At 44.3% G+C, this 26363-nt stretch overlaps 2 protein-coding genes across 2 annotated transcripts in view; one reads left to right on the top strand and one right to left on the bottom strand.

Moving 5' to 3' along the window:
* Positions 1-13171: 13171 nt before the first annotated feature.
* Positions 13172-17535, bottom strand: slitrk3b (SLIT and NTRK-like family, member 3b). The gene is made up of 2 exons (XM_062992863.1): positions 17518-17535; positions 13172-15823 (listed from the first exon to the last, which is right to left on the bottom strand). Exon 2 carries the CDS (start codon positions 15814-15816, stop codon positions 13243-13245), a length of 2574 nt encoding a protein of 857 aa, XP_062848933.1. The 5' UTR covers positions 15817-15823; positions 17518-17535; the 3' UTR covers positions 13172-13242.
* Positions 17536-20086: 2551 nt separating this feature from the next.
* nrd1a (nardilysin a (N-arginine dibasic convertase)) overlaps positions 20087-26363 on the top strand; it is a 27276-nt gene continuing 20999 nt past the window's right edge. The window contains exons 1-10 of the mRNA XM_062993697.1: positions 20087-20108; positions 20721-20893; positions 21561-21813; positions 24355-24436; positions 24585-24738; positions 25538-25611; positions 25771-25866; positions 25981-26103; positions 26213-26270; positions 26355-26363. The exon at positions 26355-26363 is cut by the window's right edge and continues 65 nt beyond it. Of these exons, the coding sequence (XP_062849767.1) occupies positions 20751-20893; positions 21561-21813; positions 24355-24436; positions 24585-24738; positions 25538-25611; positions 25771-25866; positions 25981-26103; positions 26213-26270; positions 26355-26363 (992 nt within the window). The 5' untranslated portion in view covers positions 20087-20108; positions 20721-20750. The remainder of the gene's footprint in view (positions 20109-20720; positions 20894-21560; positions 21814-24354; positions 24437-24584; positions 24739-25537; positions 25612-25770; positions 25867-25980; positions 26104-26212; positions 26271-26354) is intronic.

Here is a 26363-nt window from a genome sequence, read left to right as displayed (position 1 = left end):
TACCGTCTCCGCTTTGTTGTTCTTGTTGTTTGGGGTGACCGGGGTCCCAGCGTCTGAGCTCCTGTCTCAGCTGGGCTACGATCAACACACACGTGTGAGTGACGGCGCCCCCTGCTGTCTGGTTCAGGCTCCTGCACATGCGGTGGAAGATCTCTGAGAGTGCAGCGTGATCTTCCGTATGTACTGTCAGACTCTGATGGTGCCTCGGTGGAGGCGTGTACCAGCCTGAGACCCAACAGGCAGGAATTGAGTATATCCAAATTGGGACAGTGCACCAAGAATGACCAATATACATATATATCTATATACATGTACAGTATATGTGTGTGTGTTTATCTGATGATGATGGTGAATGTCAGACGTGGAGCTTCAGAATCGTGTGATTTTATTTAAAAATAAGATTAAAATTATTTAAATAATAAGTGTCCACATTATTAGGAACACCTGTACTGTCATGCAGTGTAAAACCATGTGGGGAAACGTGTCGGGTGTGGTGGGATTGTTGGTACCTGACGGGTCACTTTCAGTTTTCACCACCGTAGTGTCCAGAGTTCTAGTGCAAAAACATCCAGTGTGCAGCAGTTCTGGTCTGAGCCGAAGTTTTTACATCTTACCTGGTTTATTAAAACCCAACACTCAGAAACCACTTTATCATCTTTATTTATTAAGAACTATAAAACAAACTCCGTCACTTTTCTACATCGTCTCTTCTGATACATTTTTCCAGCTTCGTACCGATTTTTAATGCCGTAGCATTTAATTTTTGAGCTCGTAGCCGCTGATGCGCTGGTGCTTTTAAAGCTTCTTTCAGCCTCCAAACAGGTGGAGATCAGATGGAGCTAAATCAGGACTCAAAGCGTCTCTCAGTCTCTCAGACACGGGTGATTACTACAGAACAGAACCAAACAGAACAGAACCAAACAGACCCTAACAGAACGAACCAAAAAGAACAGAACCAAACCAAACCAAACTGAACAAAAACAAACAGAACCAAACAGAACAGAACCAAACCAAACTGAACAAAAACAAACAGAACAGAACCAAACAGAACAGAACCAAACAGAACAGAACCAAACAGAACAGAACTAAACAGAACCAAACAGAACAGAACCAAACAGAACAGAACCAAACCAAACTGAACAAAAACAAACAGAACAGAACCGAACAGAACCAAACAGAACAGAACCAAACAGAACAGAACCAAACAGAACAGAACCAAACAGAACAGAACAGAACCAAACAGAACAGAACTAAACAGAACAGAACCGAACAGAACAGAACCAAACAGAACAGAACCAAATAGAACAGAACCAAACAGAACAGAACTAAACAGAACCAAACAGAACAGAACCAAACAGAACAGACACGCCCGATTCCTCCTCCTCCTCCCTCACCGCTTATAACCACGATATAAACGTGAGGAAACGTTCTGAAGCTCTCTCGTATATTCAGTAATATTAAAAAGCTTTATCTGCGTGTTTGGGATTTACTGCCACCTAGTGTCTGTGTACCTGTACTGACACTAAAGTTGGTTTAAAACTCACAAACGGCTTCAATCACAGACTGAAGAAGTCGAAGCTAAAATCCTTTTTATCTAAAATAAATTGGTTTGGTTGGAGTTCTGAGTGATTGAGACAGAAATATAAAAACATCGTCAGATCTTCGGAATCTGGAGTATTAAAATGTTTCAGTAAATAAACGTGCAGTGATCATTATCATTACGTCTGGTACTGGTGTGCAGACGCTACAGAGCGAGCAGTGTGAAGGCCTCAGAGAAGTACGGAGGTGAACAGAAAGCATGACGTTCTCTCAGAGTGCTGTAACGCGGCCCTTTATTCATCTCCCGCGGGTACGTCGGAGCGCCGGAGCTCCAGATTCCCTAGCTTTTATCCTCGCGCGCGACTATCAGTCTGTGATTAGCGACGTGCCATTTCCAGCGACGCGGCCGCTATTGTTTTAAAGGTGGCTGTCTGTCGGATGATGGATGCTCCGGGGTTTAATGTAACAGCCGCGGCGTTCATTCATCACCGCGTAACACTGGCATGCTAAGCTCCGATAAGCTAATTAGCTTCATCACACAGAGGAAGAAGAAAACGCCTCGATCGATAAGAAACGCGGCGGAGCCTGAGAGGGAGAACAGAAGAACCACCGACTCAATGATTCGTTAATGAAATAAAGCACACAGTGTGTTTAACAGGGGCCCCCAGGGGCCCACACTTCACTCTCCTAATAAGCTGTTTGCTGTGGGTTCAGAAATGTGAGGATTCTTATTAAATATGAATAAAATATAAATCTGAACCGTACAGAGAGACGAGAGTGAAGATTCAAGTGAGTCACTCATTTAGAATGACTCTTCTTAGTGAATCAAAAGAATCACACTATCCATCCACTCATCTGGACCCGGACTGGACCCGGATTCGTCCCCCTTTGAGCCCCTCTGTGCTCGATCCAGACGGGCGAGTTAAACGAACCCTGTGTGAGATTTATCAGCAGGCCCTCAGGGAGCCGCTGGAGATCAGGTATCAGGAGGAACTGCACTGATTCCTCATCACGGTGTTCAAACATCTCGATTCACTGATTCGATTATCCATGTTCACACAGCCTAACACAAGCACCGAGCCGACCCTTCACCGAGCCGACGACGGTTCCGATAAACGGGCTTGGATCAGAACCGCTCGACTCTACAGCGTAACCAAACGCTCCTGCAGATGAACCAACACAGTCTGCTGTACACTGCAAATTATTATTATTATTATTATTATTATTATTATTGTTATTTATTATTATTATAATTTTTTATTATTAATATTAATTTTATTTATTATTATTTATTGTTATTATTATTAGTATAATTGTTAATTTATTATTATTGTTGTTATTATATTTTTATTTATTATTATTTATTATTATTATTATTATTTTTATTTTATTATTATTATCAATATTATTATTGTATTATTATTATTATTTGTATTATTATTTGTATTTATTATTATTTATTATTATTATTTGTTTTTATTTATTATTATTATTATTATTTTTATTTATTATTATTATTATTTGTTTTTATTATTATAATTTTTTTCTTAATTATTATTTATTATTATTAATGTTATTATTATTATTATTGTTTATTATTATTTATAATTAATATTATTATTATTATTATTGTTATTTTATTATTATTATTTATTATTATTATTATTGTTATTGTTATTATTTTTATTATTATTTTTATTTTTATTGTTAATATTATTTTTATTGTTATTATTATTTTTATTTATTGTTATTTGTTATTATTATTATTTGTTTTTATTTATTTATTATTATTATTATTTATTTATTATTATTATTTGTTTTTATTATTATAATTTTTTTCTTAATTATTATTTATTATTATTAATGTTATTATTATTAATATTGTTTATTATTATTTATTATTAATATTATTATTATTATTATTATTATTATTTACGGTAAACAAAACCGCTAGCTCAGACGAGCGGAGGATGAAAACACGACGCGGTTCGCTGAGGGTTCGACTCTCACAGCTTTAAAAGCCAATTAGTGAGAAATAAACGTGAGTAAAGAATTAAACATAAACAGAGAAACCCACCATCAGTTCTACATCTGGCTTCATTAAGAAACAAACAGAGCAGCTTTTTTGTTTGGATTTTACTCTAAACACTCCTGTAAGGTCCGGAGGGGCGTCGGCTGATTTTGGTTTAATGTGGGCAGGGTCGGAGGCTCGTCAGGGAGGAACTAACTGTGTATGAATGGTATAAACGGATCTGAGTCTCCTGTAGGGGGCGCTCAAGGTTAGTACTGAGTTTAAAGCGGCTGTGTCCTAAATCGCCCCCTACTGTGCTGAATATTATGGGAGAGTGCTGCAGTGTGGATGGTTCACCCACAATAGTGTGACAGTTTACAGTCTAAGCAATTGAGAATGAAGGGCCTTGCTCAAGGGCCCAACAGTGGCAACCTGGCAGTGCTGGGGCTTGAACCAGGAACCTTCTGATTACTAGTCCAGTACCTTAACCACTAGGCTACAACTGCCATCAGGTACATCAGAGAACTGTATCAAACAGTGAGCCTATTTCTGAACACACCTGGCCCGAACACACCAGCGCATCATGTGCCACGCCCGAATTATCACCCCCTGGTCTGGTCTTGGTTTAGATCGGATCAGAACGTCCCTCGTGTGTTTGGTAAACGATGACGTCGGTCCTGCTGCTCCGGGGTCCAGCTCCTCTCCTGTCCTCTCCCCCCCCCGGTCGAGCGTCTGACCACAGCGGGTGAGGATGTGGCCACGCCCTCCTCTGTAGCTCCGGTTCTGAAGCTGCTGCGGATGTTCCGGCGCTGCAGCCTGACGCAGAAGTTTTGGGTGTGGAGCTCAGCGCCTTCTGATGGGATTTTAATGCGTTTCCGCTGCACCCACGGCTATTTATAGCTCCTACGTCTCTCTGTGATCTCTCACGCGCCTCTCAGCCCAAAATGATCCACGCCTCCACGTCACATCCTGCACCGCCCGCATCATCCGGAGTTCATAACATGACTGCAGGGATTGTGAGGACGGAACAAGGTCTGGCTCACAGCTGGCATTCCAATTCATCCCCACAGGAAAGGGTTCAATATCTAGAACCTGCAGGCTGAGCTTCATTTATATTTACAGCAGTGAGGGTTAAGGGCCCAACAGTGGCCACCTGCTAGTGGTGGGGCTTGAACCTGCAACCATCTGATTACTAGTCCAGTACCTTAAATCTAGGCTACAGCTGCCCTATTTCATCCATCAGTCAGGAACAGATATCACTGGCGTCCACATACTTTTGGCTGTGTGTCTTAAATCCCTCACATGATCAGATCATTATCCGTCTCTGTAATGACGGCGCTAATCAGAGCGACGGCGGCGGCGGTGATAACGATGAATCTCCAGCTGAAGTTCAGACGCTCTAACGAACCTCGCCGCTAACGAGGCCAGAAAACCGGGAACCACCAGAGCGCTAAAATCACCCGCCGATGCTAAACCGCTCAGATCTGATAACAGAGGGGGAACCCCGCCCGCCAACCCGCCCGCCCGCGCTCAGGTTCAGGTTTCAGTCGCTCGTTAGCGCAGCGCTGTGACTAAACACGCTCACTTCAGCCCCATAACGGCTTCATTAGCACTAAACTCACGGCTAATGACCTTGCTGGCGGATGTAGCGGCCGGCGCTAACACCCAGCACTCTCACACGTTCACATGGCGGCGTGTGATTAGCATGATGTGGATTTTAACGAGGGAAGCGGCGTCAGAGTTCCAGTACGGTTCAGGCTAGTGTTCTTTATCTGTGACTCTGGAGTGTGTCTGTGGGGATTTGTGCCCCTTCAGTCGAAACATAACATCATTTATGTGTATACGGCTGGGCGCTGATTGATCAGTTGGCGTTCCGGTTCATCCCAGAACAGTTGAGTGGAGTTGAGGTCCACTGGAACATGCTGGAACAGGACAGGACCTTCCCTAAACTGTTGCTGCAGTGTCAGAAGCATCATTATTATTACACCTGAACCATTAGCAGTAGAACTGGACGCCAGTTTGCCGGCGCTGTACCCGCTGAATGGAGGTGCAGCCCCGCCTCCTCTCACTGGCAGCGTGGAACATCATCACAGCACAACGTCAAGATCCTAAATCCATTTAAAATGCTACATTTATACCTGACGCTAACGTTAAACCCCGCGGGTTTGTGCTTATTGATTTCAGAGCTAAAATAGCCAGGCTAACGTTATTAGCGAGGTGTGGAGAGATTGATGCCAGGCAGCCTGCTGTAATGTTGGTGCCAGGCTGCTGGGGGGGGGGGGGGGGGGAGACGGGCAGCGCCACACTACGTTTATAACAGAGAACCTTCCGGACTGGGTGACCCAAATTACACCACGACTTCTCCAGCACGTGTCCAGTCTGCGCCACTTCTCATCACCTGCCAGTGTTGGGTTCCCACGCTGCCTACAGAGAGACACGCTAAGCTCCATGTGACCCCCAAACCCCCTTCCATCCCCCCCACCATCATCACCTCTTTCCCAGGAGCCTGGACCAGTTCTGGAGATCACATAACACAGCTCAGCAGGGATGAGACGCCGCCCGACCCTTCCTCCCTCAGACACGCCCAATCACGTCTGTGTGGACGCCCGGCCGGGTCGGCCGAGTTCTACATGTGCTGCTACCCGACCTCAGAACAACCAGCATCAAAACTCCTCACTCAATCATTCAGTGTGTGTTTTACCACCACTTTATCCTGGTCAGGGTCCCAGTGGGTCAGATTCATTGGCTGGAATCATTGGACACTCACACACACACACACACACGCACACACACACACACACAATGAAGGTCATTTCTAGTAGCTCCATTTACCCTGACTGACGTTTTTGGACTGTCGGAGGAAACCCACACAGACACAGGGAGAACATGCAAAACTCCACACAGAAAGAACCTGCCCAGCCTGGGAATTAAACCTGAAACCTTATTTTTATGAAGGCAAATATGTAAATCCCAAAGTGTTTCCTTATAATAAACGAATCTTGATCTTACGGGACCCTGGACGTTCAGGACCGTGGTTCGAGTTAAAGGGAGGATGGGGGGGGGGGGGGGGGGGGGGGCGTCATTAAGGGGCAGTGGTAGCTCAGTGGTTAAGGTACAGGTAATCAGAAGCTCGCTGGTTCAAGCCCCACCACTTCTCATTGTGTTGGCTTGTGCTGTAAGTGGCTTTATATAAATATATTATCTAGTATATAAAGTTACTCCCCCCCCCCTTCAGATCAGGACCTTGGACCTTCAGTTTATGAGAACATAAACCATGAGGGTGTGAGACTCTGGGACAGTGTTTCCTCTTCACATGAATTCAGTAATTAGAGGGGTGTCCCAATACTTTTGTCCATATAGTGACGTGAATTATGAGTTATAGAGCATCACAGCCTGTAATAACCAGCTTCAGTAACCAGCTTTAGTAACCAGCTCCTCACTCAGGACTTCATTTATCTCCCTTTATTCAGATCAGGCTAAACGAGAGGCATAATAACGAGCCGTACACTGATTAATTAAACATGAATACAGGAATAATAATCATAATAATTATAATAATAATAATAATAGCGCTCAAATTTAAGAATAATAAATATATGCAAAAGTCCCAGGCGAGTGATATTAAAGGATGATTCTCTGCTCTTGGTGCTTTTGCCCCCGTGATGGTGATGATGGTGTTTATAACGGTGATGACGGTGTTTATAACGGTGATGATGATGGCGTTTATAACAGTGATGATGGTGTTTATAACAGTGATGATGGTGTTTATAACAGTGATGATGGTGTTTATAACAGTGATGATGGTGATGATGGTGTTTATACCGGTGATGTGTTTATTACAGTGATGATGGTGTTTATAACGGTGATGTGTTTATAACAGTGATGATGGTGTTTATAACGGTGATGATGGTGTTTATAACAGTGATGATGGTGATGATGGTGTTTATAACGGTGATGTGTTTATAACAGTGATGATGGTGTTTATAACGGTGATGATGGTGTTTATAACAGCGGTGGTGATGATGGTGTTTATAACGGTGATGATGGTGTTTATAACAGGGGTGATGATGATGGTGTTTATAACGGTGATGATGGTGTTTATAACAGCGGTGATGATGATGGTGTTTATAACGGTGATGATGGTGTTTATAACAGCGGTGATGATGATGGTGTTTATAACGGTGATGATGGTGTTTATAACAGCGGTGATGATGATGGTGTTTATAACAGTGATGATGGTGTTTATAACGGTGATGATGGTGTTTATAACAGTGGTGATGATGATGGTGTTTATAACGGTGATGATGGTGTTTATAACGGTGATGATGGTGTTTATAACAGCGGTGATGATGATGGTGTTTATAACAGTGATGATGATGACGATGGTGTTTATAACAGCGGTGATGATGACGGTGTTTATAACAGTGATGATGGTGATGATGGTGTTTATAACAGCGGTAATGATGATAGTGTTTATAACGGTGATGATGGTGTTTAGAACAGCGGTAATGATGATGGTGTTTATAACGGTGATGATGGTGTTTATAACAGCGGTAATGATGATGGTGATGGTGTTTATAATGGTGATGATGGTGATGATGGTGTTTATAACAGTGATGGTGTTTATAACAGTGATGATGGTGATGATGGTGTTTATAACAACGGTGATGATGATAGTGTTTATAACAGTGATGGTGTTTATAACAGTGATGATGGTGTTTATAACACCGGTGATGGTGATGGTGTTTATAATGGTGATGATGGTGATGATGGTGTTTATAACAGTGATGGTGTTTATAACAGTGATGATGGTGATGATGGTGTTTATTACAACGGTGATGATGATGGTGTTTATAATGGTGATGATGGTGTTTATAACAGCGGTGATGATGATGGTGTTTATAACGGTGATGATGGTGTTTATAACAGCGGTGATGATGACGGTGTTTATAACAGTGATAATGGTGATGATGGTGTTTATAACAGCGGTAATGATGATGGTGTTTATAACGGTGATGATGGTGTTTATAACAGCGGTAATGATGATGGTGTTTATAACGGTGATGATGGTGTTTATAACAGCGGTAATGATGATGGTGATGGTGTTTATAATGGTGATGATGGTGATGATGGTGTTTATAACAGTGATGGTGTTTATAACAGTGATGATGATGGTGATGACGGTGTTTATAACAGTGATGATGGTGATGACGGTGTTTATAACAGTGATGGTGTTTATAACAGTGATGATGATGGTGATGATGGTGTTTATAACAGTGATGGTGTTTATAACAGTGATGATGATGGTGATGACGGTGTTTATAACAGTGATGATGGTGATGACGGTGTTTATAACAGTGATGATGGTGATGACGGTGTTTATAACAGTGATGATGGTGATGACGGTGTTTATAACAGTGATGAAGGTGATGATGGTGTTTATAACAGCGGTGATGGAGATGGTGTTTATAATGATGATGATGGTGTTTATAACAGCGGTGATGGTGATTGTGTTTATAATGGTGATGATGGTGTTTATAATGGTGATGATGATGATGATGGTGTTTATAATGGTGATGATGGTGTTTATAACATCGGTGATGATGGTGATGATGGTGTTTATAATGGTGATGATGATGGTGATGGTGTTTATAATGGTGATGATAGTGTTTATAACAGTGATGATGGTGATGATAGTGTTTATAACAGTGATGATGGTGATGATGGTGTTTATAACAGTGATGATGGTGTTTATAACAGCAGTGATGGTGATGATGGTGTTTATAATGGTGATGATGGTGTTTATAACAGCAGTGATTGTGATGGTGTTTATAATGGTGATGATGATGGTGTTTATAATGGTGATGATGATGTTGATGGTGTTTATAATGGTGATGATGGTGTTTATAACAGTGATGATGGTGGTGATGGTGTTTATAACAGCGGTGATGGTGATGGTGATTATAATGGTGATCATGGTGTTTATAACAGTGATGATGGTGATGGTGTTTATAATGGTGATGATGGTGTTTATAACAGTGATGATGGTGTTTATAACAGCAGTGATGGTGATGATGGTGTTTATAATGGTGATGATGGTGTTTATAATGGTGATGGTGTTTATAATGGTGATGATGGTGTTTATAACAGTGATGATGGTGATGGTGTTTATAACGGTGATGATGGTGTTTATAATGGTGATGACGGTGTTTATAACGGTGATGATGGTGTTTATAACAGTGATGATGGTGTTTATAACAGTGATGATGGTGATGACGGTGTTTATAACAGTGATGATGGTGATGGTGTTTATAATTGTGATGATGGTGTCTATAATGGTGATGACGGTGTTTATAATGGTGATGATGGTGTTTATAATGGTGATGATGGTGTTTATAACAGTGATGATGGTGATGGTGTTTATAATGGTGATGATGGTGTTTATAATGGTGATAATGGTGTTTATAACAGTGATGATGGTGATGGTGTTTATAACGGTGATGATGGTGATGGTGTTTATAACGGTGATGGTGTTTATAATGGTGATGATGGTGTTTATAATGGTTATGATGGTGATGGTGTTTATAATGGTGATGATGGTGTTTATAACAGTGATGATGGTGATGGTGTTTATAATGGTGATGATGGTGTTTATAATGGTGATAATGGTGTTTATAACAGTGATGATGGTGATGGTGTTTATAACGGTGATGATGGTGATGGTGTTTATAACGGTGATGGTGTTTATAATGGTGATGATGGTGTTTATAATGGTTATGATGGTGATGGTGTTTATAATGGTGATGATGGTGTTTATAACAGTGATGATGGTGATGGTGTTTATAATGGTGATGATGGTGTTTATAACGGTGATGAGTTCTGATGTAATAAAGCGCTGTACAGTCAGAACCGACCAATCACGTCTCTCAAACAAACAAACAAAAATAAAAATAATGAGCAGATTTTAGGTGGAGGGTCTGGGTGGGTTCGTGTGGGTTCGTGTATTTTTGGTTGTTCATTTTTCACCTCAAAACCAAAACTGAATAACAAGAAAATGTTTTTAGTTTCAAGATGAAAAATCAAATAACAAACAAACAGAAATTGAAAACGGATCATATTAAAATTTTTTCCAATGGGGGGGGGGGGGGTTAGTTTTTTTTTTTTGGGGGGGGGGGGGGGGGGGGGGGTGTGCACACACTGACGTGTATATTTTTACTTCAGTGTAAATGAAGCACAAGTGTTGAGGAGACGGAGTAAACAGTAATAATAACGGAGTAAACAGTAATAATAAATAACGGAGTAAACAGTAATAATAACGGAGTAAACAGTAATAAAGTAATAATAACGGAGTAAACAGTAATAATAACGGAGTAAACAGTAATAATAACGGAGTAAACAGTAATAATAACGGAGTAAACAGTAATAATAACGTGACGCCGCGTCTCCTGTTCTGACTTTTGTGTCTGCGGTACTTTTTCCTGCCCTTATAAATCACACAGGAACTATTTATCCTAAATAAAAGAGCTGAACGCTGTTTATAACGTCTCACCGTCATCACAACATTTACATTCATATATTTTTATTACCGTATAGAACTCAGTTCTGTAATGAAGGTATAGCTAATGGTACACGTCACTGTGTAACTATTACAACATTTAATGCTTTTTAATCAGCGTTCTGCTTCATGCACTTTTAAGAAACAGCTTTAACTCAAAATGAACGAAATAACTTTGTAATATCTGTGATTGTTGCTCCTTGTTTACTGCAGAGTTCGTTCATGTAATTTTATTCATGTTTGGATGTTTATTGGCCGAGAACAAGAAATACTATAATACAAGATAAATAAATAAATGAGTCTCGGACGTCAGGGATCGTCCAGTATAAACTAACATGACCACAGCGGTGTTCAACGTCCAGTACGGAAATCACTTCCCCATACTGTTTACATTTTTGCAGATAGAGCAAATATCTATACAGCACGTCAAATATACAAACACAAACGTCAGAACAACAGGAAACGCGTCATTACATTATTATTACTGTTTCAACACTTGTGCTTGATTTACACTCTCTCTATATATAAAGTAAATAATATACACGGCAGCACGTGAACACGCTTGTGTGTTTATTTCCGGTTGAACTGATAGAAACTGTTGATTTCAGAAAATTCAAATACGACCAAATACGAATGACCAAAAGTACACGGACCCGAGGTATAAAGAGAGGAAATAATTGGGCGGGGCCGACTCCAGATCTCTCAGTGACCCCACTGACCCCATCAGCTCTTACTGATCAGTAACGGTGCACGACTGCATTCATTCATTTACATTAAAAACAAGCTGTAGATTTCTTCCCAGAATCCTTCATTCCTGAACACGTCCAGGGTTCTAAGCTCACACGCCCCTCAGCTTCATGACCCTACATTCCTAATCAGGGTTCCAGTGGGTCCAGAGCAGAGCAGGAAACACTGGGTGCAAAACAGGGCCGCGCCCTGGAAAGTGCAACCTACAGGAGCCAATCCACCTTCTGCACACAGTAACCTGACGGTCAGCCTCACCCAACGGCTCTGGGATGAACCGGAACACCGACCGATCAGTCAGCGACCAGCCAAACAAGAGACGCGCTTCAAAGTGTAACGAGAATCCTGAACAGGTCACACAGAGGGTCGTTCTGTTTAATAATGTTTGATTTTAAATGTCACGCCCAATAAGCTCACGGTCAGGCGTCCAGATACTTTTGACCCCACAGTGTAGATTTAAACTCGACCCTGTAAATTATATGGAACCCAGAACCCTTAGAAAACACAAATCCTGATGTTATAGGACCCTGTATTTGATCTACGGGGGGTGGGGATTAATAATAGAGGTACAAACAACAGTTTGGGGGGGGAGTCAATCAATATTAATATTATTATTATATACTAATTAAATAGATAAAGTTGACCCCCCCCCCCAACAGTCTCTGTATAGAAGGGTCAGGTGGGTCACGAGCCGAAAAAATTGGTTTTAGAGAAAAATAATAATAATGAAATTAACGTGTTCTTCAGCACCCCCTTGTGGAGGCTTTATATTACATCCTGTAAACTACAGTGGGAGCAGAATTGTTTGTGTTGCCTGGGTCCTGCTGTATAATTCAGACTCTGTTCAGGATTCTGGGACCCTGGACGTTCAGTATGTGGGAACATGAACCACGAGGGCGTGAGACGTTGGGAAGACCGGGATTTTGGAGATGTATAACCCTTGGAATGTGGGATTCTGGGAAAACAGCACCATGAGAATTGACCTTGGCGCTAAGAGAACCTGAATCCATTCCCAACAAAGCGAACAGCTAATGATGCAGGATGCTAATGTTGCTAGGTAAAGCGCTTGCTAAGAAAACCGGCGGCGTATTTAAAACCTCAGTAAAGTAAATCTGGTGAGCGTGTGAGCGTGTGAGGTGGAGGAACTGATCTGGATCTCTGTGGTTCTGAGGCGTGAATCGTTCATCCTGCGGCGGCGGTGTCCGTCACATCTGTGTGTAGATAAATAAACTGTGCGTATAAAAATAATCTCTTTACATCACTGCTGGCTGCTCGTACGAAGGCACTTAATATAAACGTCTGATAGTACAAAACTTCCTTCAGAGCAACGTTACCTTCAGTCTTCAGAAAGTCCGACTCTGGAAGAGATTCAGTTCCGACGTTTGAACGTTTTTCAGAACTGATACGACCGCTCCAGCGCGTCACCGTAATCCAGCGTGGTCTGGAGTCTGGCTCCCAGTTCCGTGTACTCACTCTGGGTTTGATTAGCTCTGTCTGTCCTCGTGTCTGCCTCGGCGGCGAGTCTTTGCTTGGGGTTGGCGTCATCGAGCCAGGAAGTCGCCCCGAACAGGTTGTGCACCAGCCCCACTTTGGGCGTGGGACCCTGGCTGTCGATGACGGTCGGACAGAGTATTCCGTTCCCGTGGAAGCCCACGATGTCGGTCACGGTGCTGATGGGGGCGCTGCCGACCGCGCTCGCCCACTCGTCCTCTTTCTCCAGCGCGGTTCTGTAGGCGGAGTCGCTCTGTGAGGAATCTGCTCCACGCTGCTGGCGTTCGTCCGGCGGCTCGGTGTTCTGGCGGTCGCGGTCGTACATGGTGCTCCGGCAGGGACGTGACAGGGGCCCGGTGATGGACTCGTACACATGGTTGGATGGAGGAGTTTCGGGGAGATTCGACTGCGTTTCGGTGAATATCCCACACTCCATCTGGATTCCTGTCAAGCCTGCTTCATCCTGCTTCCTGAAGGGAAGCTTGCCACGCCTTTTAATGACGAATGCGCAAAGAGCCGCGGCAGCAAAAAACGAGGATATGAAGAGAACGATGAGGCTGAGGACGAGCACCGACAGAGGGATGACCGGCTTCAGGGGGAACGACGGCGAGAACGTCATGTCCTGCTCGTCCGGGGACGGCGACGGCTTCACCAGTTCCGGGCACATCGTCTCGGCGCTCACCGAGCGTAACTCCGTCCCCGACATGGAGTCCGGGGTCTTACACAGCACCTCGCCGACCACCACCACAGAGCTCACCGTGTCCAGCCACTGTTTGAAGGGAACGATCTGGCACGTGCAGTCCCACGGATTCTGGTTGAGGTCGATCTGCACCACCGAGTGCAGGTGCTCCAGGACCCCGCCCACCAGCAGGTAAGGGAAGTAGTTGTTGCGCAGGTTGAGTCGGGCGAGCGACGTCCCCTCGAAGGCTCCGGCGGGAAGCGAGCGCAGCAGGTTGTTGTTCAGGAACAGGAGCTGGAGCAGAGGCATGGGTCTGAACGCCGCCGGGTGGATTTCGTTTATCACGTTGTACTCGAAGTATAAATAGCGCAGGCTGTGCAGACCGTGGAACATGTCGGGCGTCAGCTTATCGATGTTGTTCCCGTTCAGGTACAGGCTCCGAAGGTTCGGCAGGTTGACGAAGGCGCCGTCCTGAACGTAGAATATCTGGTTGTTCCCCAAGTGCAGCAGGTCCAGGCTGGAGAAGTTCCAGAAGTCTGAGCGGTGGATCCTCTGGATCAGGTTCCCGGTCAGATACAGCTTCTTTGCGTTGAGCGGGCGTGGCGTTAACTCGGAAACGTTACGCAGCCCGTTTTCCTTGCAGTTCACGGTCAGGCCGAGGTCGTTGATGTGCAGTTTGCAGGTGCAGGAAATGGGGCAGATGATGGGGATGGGCGGCCTCGTTTCATACCCGGCGATGGGCGGGTGGTTTGGGAGAACGCTCCTCGTCGGCGGAGTCTTCGATGGTCTCGGCCTCCTTGTCGGCTTCGGGTGTCTCTCCTTGTGCTCCACGGACGGAACCGTGTTCTGGTTGTTCTTGTTTGTGGAGAACATCGATGAAGGTTTGGTCGGTCTCGCTCTTCCAGGTGAATGAGGGATCCCCAGACTCACCTCCACTTGGGCGTCTGTGATGGTGGAGCAGAGCTCAGTGCGCTTGATCTCTCTGAGATCTTTCCCGTGCAGGTGGAACGGATGCTCGCAGGTGATTTCACCCACCACCGACGTGTACGGGATCCTCTCCAGCCAAACCTGCAGCTCCACGATTTCACAGGCGCAGTTCCACGGGTTCTCCTCCAGCTGGATCTCCATCAGGTTCCTCCCGATGTACTCCAGAGCTCCTCTGTAGCTCAGGGACTTCAGACGGTTTCCTCTCAGGTCCAGGTGGGTGAGGGACACTGATCTGAAGAGTAGCGGCGGTAGCATGGGGATGAGGTTATCGTTGAGGATCAGCACCCTGAGTTTGTGAAGGTGTCGGAATGCGCCGCTTTCTATCCTCCGGATGACGTTATAGTCGGCCTGCAGGTATTCCAAACTGTCCAGGCCCAGGAAGGTGTCATTGCGGAACACCTCCAGCTTGTTCTCGTGGAGATAGAGCCTCCTCATGGAGCTGAGACCGTTGAAGGCGCCGGGTTGGATGTCCTGCAGCGCGTTGTTCCCCAGGTTGACGGCGATGGCGCTGTTCAGATGGAGGAAGTTGTTGAAGTAGAGCTTCCGTAGGTTGTTCTTCTGTAAGTAGAGCTTAAACGGTCTGATCCAGGACTGAGAGACCTGGCTGATGTTGTTGAATCCTTTAGCATCACAGTGGACGTGGAACAGACCCTCCTTCACCTCGCAGTAACAGGGGTGAAAACAGGGCTCGTCCATCTCCTCAGATTCGTCCAGTAAGGGGATGGGAGTCGCCCGGACGAGAACGAAGACGCCCAGCAGGATGATCCACAGCATCGTACCTCCAAACGCCGGCGACATCAGGAGCTCCATCACTGCACTGAAAATAAGAAAACAAAATACAAATGACTTTCTTCCTTTTCTAACACTAAACACCTCCTAATCCTGAGAGGATAGTGCAATTCTCCAGATCATAAACCTCACACAGGAACACGGTCATAATTCAGGGAAAATAAAATGATTCAAAAGAAAATAATAATAATAATACAAATTTGGGGGGAAATTGGTAAAGGGTTAAAAGGGTAAAAAGGGTTTAAAAGCATCTCTAAGACTCTAGGACTCCACTAAACCACAGTGAGAGACTTCATCTCTACAATGAGTAAACTTGGGACGGTGAAGTGTCTTCTAGAAGTGGACGGTCTTCTAAAATGTTTTCAAGGTCTCAGCAACAGTTTATTAAAGAAGTTATGAAGAAGGATTAGGAAGGGTTACGGAGGGGTTGGTTTACTGTTATTGTTGAAAGTTAACAGGATGGTTTAGGTTTAGTGTTGGGTTAACAGATTAGGAAGGGGGTTAGGGTTTGGTCTAACAAGGGGGTTAGGGTTAGTAATGTGTTAGGATTTGGTTTAGTAAGGGCGTTAGGAAGGGGGTTAGGGTTCAGGTTGGGGTTAGGAAGGGGGTTAGGGTTAGGAAAGGGTTAGGGTTCAGGTTAGGGTTAAGGTTAGGAAGGGGTTTAGGGTTAGAAAAAGGTGAGTTAGGGTTTAGGTTAGGGTTAGGAAGGGGTTATGATTTAAGGTTGAGCAGTTACTTGACTAGTAATCAGAAGGTTGCTAGTTCAAGTCTGACATCTGTCAGGTGGGCACTGTTGGGCTGTTGAGGAAGGTCCTCAGTGTTCAATTGTTTGGATTGTATTTGGTCCCAAGTGTAAGTGGTTTTGGATAAATGCTGTAAATGTGGTGTGGATGAGCGGTGGGTCGGGTTGGGGTTTGGTTGATGGTTGGGGTTGGAGTCATGGGTTGGGGATTTGATTATTCCAGGCAGATGCGTCGGGGTTTGGTTTGGAGGTAAATTAGGGGTGTGTGTTTGGGCTGAAGCTCCTATATTTCTGAAAGCTGACAGGATGGAGGAGCTCTGAGATTTTCCACACTAACGTCGTATCCTCACGTCCGCTGCAGCTACGCTGGATCTAAATAAGGACGGAAGTGAAATTAACATCTGAACGTTACTGAAATAAAGCCGTACGTTCACCCACCGTGCTGCAGTGTGTTTGTGATCTTACAGCGTCTCCGTCCCTGCGAGGCTTCGGTCGAGTTCGCAGTAAATGACTCAGGCATATTAGAGAATCCGGTCCAGGCTCGGAAGGAACAGATCTGCTCTCCTCCCTCATCAGCTAATGGCAGCAGCAGCAGCAGCAGTAACCATGAGATGTAAAACCAGCGACTCGATAATTCCGATCAGTTCGTCCTGATCTATTAAACCATCTCACGTATAAAATGTAAAATAAATATCATCCGCGCTTCAGAAAACACGCCGAGCGACGCTTCAACACCGAGATCCTTCACCTGAACGTCTGCACACACGATGCCACTGATTTATCGCTTCTATCATCAGGACCGACTCGTCTCGACCTGCCTGAGCCGTGCTCCGAATCATACGCAGCTATGAAATGGGCGCACCGATACACACAAACGGCATACCAGCATAATCACACACCATAAATGCCGTGTGTGTGTGAACGTGTGTGTGTGTGAACGTGTGTGTGTGTGTGTGTGTTCATGTGTCCGAGCTCCTTACCGTGGTTGCCGGTGCTGTCCATGTCGCCTCGGTTTAGCCGCACTCGCGCTCTCATTGCACACACCGAACGCCGCTCTGCTGCTCGAGCTCCGGCGGATGGAGGCAGGAGAACGTGACGGGACTGCAGTGTGTGTGTGTGTGTGTGTGAGAGAGAGAGAGAGTGCGCAAGTGTGTGTGTGCGAGTGTGTGTGCGAGTGTAAGGAGAGGTGGGGGTTTAGGATGCAGCTGGATCTCAGTAGAGGAGGAAGAGAAGCTGCAGATCAGTGCAGGAGCGATGTGTGTGTGTGTGTGTGTGTGTGTGTGTGTGTGTGTGTGTGTGTGTTTGGTTGAGTCCCCCCCCAAACTGATCAATACACAGACCCAGTCCAACACACGTCATCACGTCATCACATGTTTACGTTACACTCGAGATGTCTGCACATCATTTGAGATGTTTTATTATATTGTTAGAATATTTATGATGCTTTAATTATATTACAATGAGGTGAAATATCACACGACTCCTTAATTACGCTTTAAAATTTATTTATTTGGCTTTGATGATTTATTTTATGTTTATTACACTAATAAACTGTTTATATGATGTTTATTAGCATCTCCGTTTGCCTGCTGTGTCTCATTAACACAATTTTACTACCTTATTCTAAACCTGTGCCATCTCACAAGAGCAGTCGTAGCCCAGTGGTTAAGGTACCGGACTAGTGATCAGACTGAGCGCTGAGGACTGTGCTCACTCGTTTGGATTGTATTTGGTCCCAAGTGTAAATGCTATTAATGTTAATGTGGTGTGGATGAGTGGTGGGTTAAATTGGGGGTTTGGTTGATGGTTTTCAGGTTGGAGTCATGGGTTGGGGGTTTAATTATTCTAAGGAGACCCTAACCCATTCATTCACTGTGTTCAAGTCCCACCTCTGCCAGGTTGTCACTGTTGGGCCCTTGAGCAAGGCCCCTAACCCTCAATTGCTTAGGCAGTATACCGTCACAGTACTGTACGTCACTTTGGATAAGAGCGTCTGCTAAATAATAAAAATGTAAATGTACATCTTGCCGTACACACTCACTACCTCACAAAATCATCTTTTCGTGCAAATTACCTCACAGTGTCACTACTTATGATGTCACTACCTCACAATGTCCTGACCTCTAAATTTCGGTTTCAGATTCGCCTCTTCTGGGCTGATTCACCAGCCTCCCTGAGTCACTTAATAATCTTCTTCTTCCTCGGCCTTTGTCCCATTCGGTTGCGGGGTCGGCTCTCGGCGGATCATGATTCGGTACAGTTTTTACGCCGGATGCCCTTCCTGACACGACCCTCCCTATTTTATCCGGGCTTGGGACCAGCACTACAATGCACTGGTTTATGCATCTAGCGGCTAGGTATCCATAGGACAATTCAGTGTTTCCAATTATCCTGACTGCATGTTTTTGGACTGTGGGAGGAAACCGGAGCACCCGGAGGAAACCCATGCGGACACGGGGAGAACATGCAAACTCCGCACAGAAAGGACCCGGACCGACCCGCCAGGGGATCGAACCCAGGACCTTCTTGCTTTGAGGCGACAGTGCTACCCACCGAGCCACCGTGCCACCCCCTGAGTCACTTGATAATAAACAGAGCATAACATCACTTTAAACCACAGATGATTAAAACAACAAATTTCAATCATTTTACATCCTGGTCAGGGCCGCAGTGTACATAGATTTGAGCCCATTTGTATTAGCTGTTTATTCTTTCAAAGATGATTCATCAATGAGTCGACTCCAATTCTGATTCCGTTACCAATAGTGGTAAAACGAGTGAATGGATGGAGTCGATTCTAAGAGTCGACACACATGAGGAAAGACGCTTTAATAAATCATGTATTGTTTTATTCAGTTATTTAATGTTTTATTTATGAAGTAGTCACTAAAATACACTTTTATCCTGGTAACCAAAGCAGTGTGTCCGGAGCCTGTCTGAAAAACAACAGGCACTGAGGTACTTAGATGTTCTTTCTTAATATCTTAATATCAAACCAAGCGAACATTTTACAGCTTTAAAGCCCAGTTCTTTTAAACCACATTAATAAACCAATAAACGTTTGTTTTGTGTAAAAGTAAAGTGTTTGTTTGAAATAAAAATACAGTATAGCGTATTCATTCAAGTTTTCTGCAGCATTTTAGCGCCTCTAGTGGACGAAACGCATAGTTTGTGTCCTGAATATCACTACATTCCCTACTCCCTACTCCCTACACAGTGCACTACATAGACCGCGCATCCTCCACTTTTAGGTAATCGGTGGCTACCCTAGTGCAGTGCATTGTGGGATATCCAAATTATGTTGAAAATAAACCTTAGGGATTGGGACATGCTAGACAAGTCTCCCTAAGCAGTGCACTACAGAGTGAGCGTGCAGTGATTTGGGACGCGTGCTGACTGACTGTCATTCCGCTGCCGCTTGAACACTGAACTCTCCACGTGCTGCAGTCCTGACGTCACCTTGTTCCTGAGCCAATCACGTGTGGTGTTGTTGGTGGGACTGAGCCAATCAGAGTGACGCAGAGAAGCTGCATGCTGAGGTAAGAAGGAGCTGTGCTACAGAAACACTGAGGTGATGAACTCTAATAACTCTAATAATTCTATAATAATTCTATTATAACTCTATACATATAAACATGGCTGATTGGGTGGCATGCTGAGGAACATCCGGGTTCTGAGTGTGTGGAGGTTCACCGGGCAGGTCGGTACCACACAGCTCCTCTCTCACAGCGGGGTGAGGTGATGATCTCTAACCCGACTGTCCAGATACTTCATACCAGCAACCATTTCATTCTGATCAGGGTCGCGGGGGTCCGGCGGCACACAGGGGACACATACATTACTAACCCACCTACACGTATGGGAGATAATATCAGCCAACCCACCTTCTGCATGCTTTTGTGGGTTGAGGAAACCGGAGTACCTGAAGTAAATCCATGTAAACGCGGCGGGGAACATACCAAACTCCTTATTAAGTCACTTTAATGAATAAAATATTTGATGTTATGGATTCCAGCTGTTGCGCCACTTCTGTTCTATCCAAGCAGCTATAAGAGCTGCACATTTCTGCACTGTGCCTGTGGGGATTTGTGCTCATTTGTCAGAACTGAGGTCTGATGATACTGAACGAGAAGGTCTGGCTGACCAGTGATGTGATTAATCCATTCGTTCACTGTGTCCTCAGTACGGTCGGGGTTCACGACCCAGTACCACGATGCACAACAAATCCAAACAGAGTGCGGAGGGTGTGATGGCTCAGAGCTCCGGTCCGGACCGTGGGGAACCGAACCAGGATCAGAGGGAGAACCGGGGGGACGATGACATCATCAAATCACCCAGCGACCCCAAACTGTACAGGTACACGGGGACACGGAGATAAAGGGATATACACCGATCAGCCATAACATTAAAACCATTTATATTTACATATTCTGTTTTAAAAAAATAGCGCTCAGCTTTATCGACAGAGCGGAGTGGAGTTGTATTTTCATGAGCTCTGTACCCAGATTAAACGTAGTCCAGGACCACGCCCGTGCTTTGTATGGAGGGCTGTGTTCTGCTGTTTGAAGACTCTTGACCTTTAAACCTGGAGGAGAACTACACATTTCAGTGTCAGTTCAGATGTACGGCCACTAGGTTGCAGTAAACACAAGCTTTAGATGAAATGCATCTGAGTGCAGCGTTTTCATGGAACATAAGGAGTAAAAGTCCTGAGGGGCTGCAGGTCTGCAGTCTTACTCTAAAATGTTACCCAAAGATATAAAGGAGCTTTATTATAATTACTGATGAATTTAAATAGTCAGTTTGGTTCATAATTCATTATTAATATTAAAAGTGTAACTACTAGAATTTAGTGTATTAAGTTAGTTAATAGATCTGAAGAACCTGTGGTATCAGAACATACCTGCTCATCTCACCTGAAGCTTAAGGTCCACAATCGGTTCCTCTACTGACTCTCCACGTTCATCCTCATCTTCATCACCTTCATCTCCTCCGTGTGTGTGTGTGTGTGTGTGTGTATCAGGTATATAGAGCTGAGTAACGGCCTCCGTGCTCTACTCATCTCAGACTGCTCCTCCACTGCTCCATCTGAGGAGGATGAGGATGATCACGAGGATGATGAAGAGGACGAAGAAGAAGAGGAGGATGATGATGAAGAGGAGGAGGACGACGACGAGGATGAATCTGAGGAGGAAACCGATGATGATTCAGAGGAAGATGATGATGATGATGAAGAATGTGATGGAGAGAAGAAGAAGAAGGTTTCAGAGAAACAGGTGAGAAGAACCTGCAGCGGGAGATCATCCATCATCCATCCCAAAATAAACAGTTATAGAGTGTGTTTATCTGTGTGTGTGTGTGTGTGTGTGTGTTTATATCTGTGTGTGTTTGTGTGTTTATCTTTATGTGTGTTTATCTGTGTGTGTTTATATCTGTGTGTGTGTGTGTGTGTGTGTTTATCTGTGTGTGTGTGTGTGTGTTTATCTGTGTGTGTGTGTGTGTGTGTGTTTATATCTGTGTGTGTTTGTGTGTTTATCTTTATGTGTGTGTTTATCTGTGTGTGTGTGTTTATCTGTGTGTGTGTGTGTGTTTATCTGTGTGTGTGTGTGTGTTTATCTGTGTGTGTGTGTGTGTTTATCTGTGTGTGTGTGTGTGTGTTTATCTGTGTGTGTGTGTGTGTGTGTGTGTTTATATCTGTGTGTGTTTGTGTGTTTATCTTTATGTGTGTTTATCTGTGTGTGTTTATATCTGTGTGTGTGTGTGTGTGTGTGTTTATCTGTGTGTGTGTGTGTGTTTATCTGTGTGTGTGTGTGTGTGTGTGTTTATATCTGTGTGTGTTTGTGTGTTTATCTTTATGTGTGTGTTTATCTGTGTGTGTGTGTTTATCTGTGTGTGTGTGTGTGTTTATCTGTGTGTGTGTGTGTGTTTATCTGTGTGTGTGTGTGTGTTTATCTGTGTGTGTGTGTGTGTGTTTATCTGTGTGTGTGTGTGTGTGTTTATATCTGTGTGTGTTTGTGTGTTTATCTTTATGTGTGTGTTTATCTGTGTGTGTGTGTTTATCTGTGTGTGTGTGTGTGTGTTTATATCTGTGTGTGTTTGTGTGTTTATCTTTATGTGTGTGTTTATCTGTGTGTGTGTGTGTGTGTGTTTATCTGTGTGTGTGTGTGTGTATCTGTGTGTGTGTGTGTGTGTTTATCTGTGTGTGTGTGTGTGTGTTTATATCTGTGTGTGTTTGTGTGTTTATCTTTATGTGTGTGTTTATCTGTGTGTGTGTGTGTGTTTATCTGTGTGTGTGTGTGTGTTTATCTGTGTGTGTGTGTGTGTTTATCTGTGTGTGTGTGTGTGTGTTTATCTGTGTGTGTGTGTGTGTGTTTATCTGTGTGTGTGTGTGTGTTTATCTGTGTGTGTGTGTGTGTGTGTTTATCTGTGTGTGTTTGTGTGTTTATCTTTATGTGTGTGTTTATCTGTGTGTGTGTGTGTGTGTTTATCTGTGTGTGTGTGTGTGTTTATCTGTGTGTGTGTGTGTGTTTATCTGTGTGTGTGTTTATCTGTGTGTGTGTGTGTGTTTATCTGTGTGTGTGTGTGTTTATCTGTGTGTGTGTGTGTGTGTTTATCTGTGTGTGTTTGTGTGTTTATCTTTATGTGTGTGTTTATCTGTGTGTGTGTGTGTGTGTTTATCTGTGTGTGTGTGTGTGTGTGTGTTTATCTGTGTGTGTGTGTGTGTGTTTATCTGTGTGTGTGTGTGTGTGTTTATCTGTGTGTGTGTGTGTGTGTGTTTATCTGTGTGTGTGTGTGTGTGTTTATCTGTGTGTGTGTGTGTGTTTATCTGTGTGTGTGTGTGTGTTTATCTGTGTGTGTGTTTGTGTGTTTATCTTTGTGTGTTTATCTGTGTGTGTTTATATCTGTGTGTGTTTGTGTGTTTATCTTTATGTGTGTGTTTATCTGTGTGTGTGTGTGTGTGTGTTTATCTGTGTGTGTGTGTGTGTGTTTATCTGTGTGTGTGTGTGTGTGTGTTTATATCTGTGTGTGTTTGTGTGTTTATCTTTGTGTGTGTTTATCTGTGTGTGTGTGTGTGTGTTTATCTGTGTGTGTGTGTGTGTGTATCTGTGTGTGTGTGTGTGTGTTTATCTGTGTGTGTGTGTGTGTGTTTATCTGTGTGTGTGTGTGTGTGTTTATCTGTGTGTGTGTGTGTTTATCTGTGTGTGTGTGTTTATCTGTGTGTGTGTGTGTGTGTTTATCTGTGTGTGTGTGTGTTTATCTGTGTGTGTGTGTTTATCTGTGTGTGTGTGTGTGTGTTTATATCTGTGTGTGTTTGTGTGTTTATCTTTATGTGTGTGTTTATCTTTATGTGTGTGTTTATCTGTGTGTGTGTGTTTATCTGTGTGTGTGTGTGTGTTTATCTGTGTGTGTGTGTTTATCTGTGTGTGTGTGTGTGTTTATCTGTGTGTGTGTGTGCTTATCTGTGTGTTTGTGTGTGTTTATCTGTGTGTGTGTGTGTGTGTGTGTGTTTATCTGTGTGTGTGTTTATCTGTGTGTGTGTGTTTATCTGTGTGTGTGTGTGTTTATCTCTGTGTGTGTGTGTGTGTTTATCTGTGTGTGTGTGTTTATCTCTGTGTGTGTGTGTGTGTTTATCTGTGTGTGTGTGTTTATCTCTGTGTGTGTGTGTGTGTTTATCTGTGTGTGTGTGTGTGTTTATCTGTGTGTGTGTGTGTGTGTGTGTTTATCTGTGTGTGTGTGTGTGTGTGTTTATCTGTGTGTGTGTGTGTGTGTTTATCTGTGTGTGTGTGTGTGTGTGTGTGTGTGTGTGTGTGTGTTAGTCCGCAGCAGCCCTGTGTGTAGGCGTGGGGAGTTTCAGTGACCCTGACGACCTGCCGGGACTCGCCCACTTTCTGGAACACAGTGAGTATCAGACATCATTATTACATCATCGTTACATCATCGTTACATCATCAGTAATATAAAATCGATGATTTAGACTGCATGGAAACAGTTTGGGGAAGGTCCTTTCCAGCATAAACACAGGGTTGTGTGTGTGTGTGTGTGTTAGTGGTGTTTATGGGCAGTGAGAAGTACCCTCGTGAGAACGGGTTCGATTCCTTCCTGAAGAAGCACGGCGGGAGTGATAACGCCTCCACCGACTGTGAGCGCACCGTCTTCCACTTCGACATCCAGAGGAGGAAGTTCAGAGAAGCTCTGGATCGGTACATCACACACGCATCATCACATCTCATCACAGTGGGGGGGGGGGGTCACGTCATCATCACCGTCATCATCACAATCATCACATCTCATCGGGGGGGGGGGGGGTGTCACAACATCACCGTCATCACTGTCATCATCACATCTCATCACATCTCATCACAGGGGGTCATGTCATCACCGTTAAGATAAGATAAACCTTTATTAGTCCCACAGTGGTGAAATTCACAATCACGTTACCATCACCGTCATCATCATCTCATCACAGGGGGTCACAACATCACCATCATCGTCACTGTCACCATCATCACATCTCATCACAGGGGGTCACAACATCACCGTTACCATCATTGTCACTGTCACCTTCACCATCAACAAATGTCATCACAGGGGGTCACATCATCACCATCATCATCATCACATCTCATCACAGGGGGGTCACAACATCACCGTCATCACCATCACTGTCATCATCACAATCATCATCATCACATCTCATCACAGGGGGGTCACGACATCACCGTCATCACCGTTACCATCACCATCATCATCACTGTCATCACATCTTATCACGGGGGGGGGGGGGGGTGTCACAACATCACCTTCATCATCATCACATGTAATCGGGGGGGCAGGGTCACATCAACATTACCATCACTGTCATTACCATCAGTGTCACAGTCATCATCACAATCATTACAGTCACTGTCATTACCGTCACCATCAGCTTCATTATCACATCACCGTCTGTACCTGTCTGTACCTGTCTGTGTGTGTGTGTGTGTGTGTGTGTGTGTGTAGGTGGGCTCAGTTCTTTATCTGTCCCCTCATGATCAAAGATACCATGGATAGAGAGGTGGAGGCCGTCGACAGTGGTGAGGACACACACACACACTCTCACGCACACACACACACACTCTCTCTCTCTCTCACACACACACACTCTCTCACACTCACACACACTCTCTCTCTCACACACACACACACCCCGTGTGTATTATAGATGATGATAAATACCGGTTGCTGTGCTGTAGAGTTCCAGTTGGCGAGACCCTCCGACTCTCACCGTAAGGAGATGCTGCTCGGCAGTCTGGCTAAACCCAACCACCCCATGTCCAAGTTCTGCTGGGGTAAGAGACCCTGATCACACACCCACTATCACCACACAGCTCATAATGTGTGTGTGTGTAGCTGTAAGTGAAGCTGGTTAGTTGAGATGTTGATGATGTTTTGTGCTGTATAAGGAAACGCTCAGACTCTGAAGACCGAGCCGAAGATGAAGAAGATAAACGTGTATAAGAGACTCAGAACGTTCTGGAAGAGACATTACTCTGCTCACTGCATGACCCTGGCTGTGCAGTCTAAAGGTAAACACACCCGGACTCACGCCTGGACTAAAGTATTCACACCCTTCAGATAGTCTCTGTTGTGCTGTACTGTTTGATGTTTAATATCTGGTGTGTGTTTCTCACTCAGAGACGCTGGACACTCTGGAGCTGTGGGTCCGAGAGATCTTCACCAACATCCCCAACAAGTGAGTCCTGCAGGTTTAGGGTCCGGTATGCTGTATTAGTCTCCTACATGTCTGATGATCATGACCTGTGATTGTCTCCTCCAGCGGGCGACC

The sequence above is a fragment of the Trichomycterus rosablanca genome, chromosome 4 (genome assembly GCF_030014385.1).
Source record: "Trichomycterus rosablanca isolate fTriRos1 chromosome 4, fTriRos1.hap1, whole genome shotgun sequence".
NCBI classification, from domain to species: Eukaryota; Metazoa; Chordata; class Actinopteri; order Siluriformes; family Trichomycteridae; genus Trichomycterus; species Trichomycterus rosablanca.
Note: the sequence above shows the minus strand (reverse complement) of the source record. Positions and strands in the feature narration are given on the sequence as shown.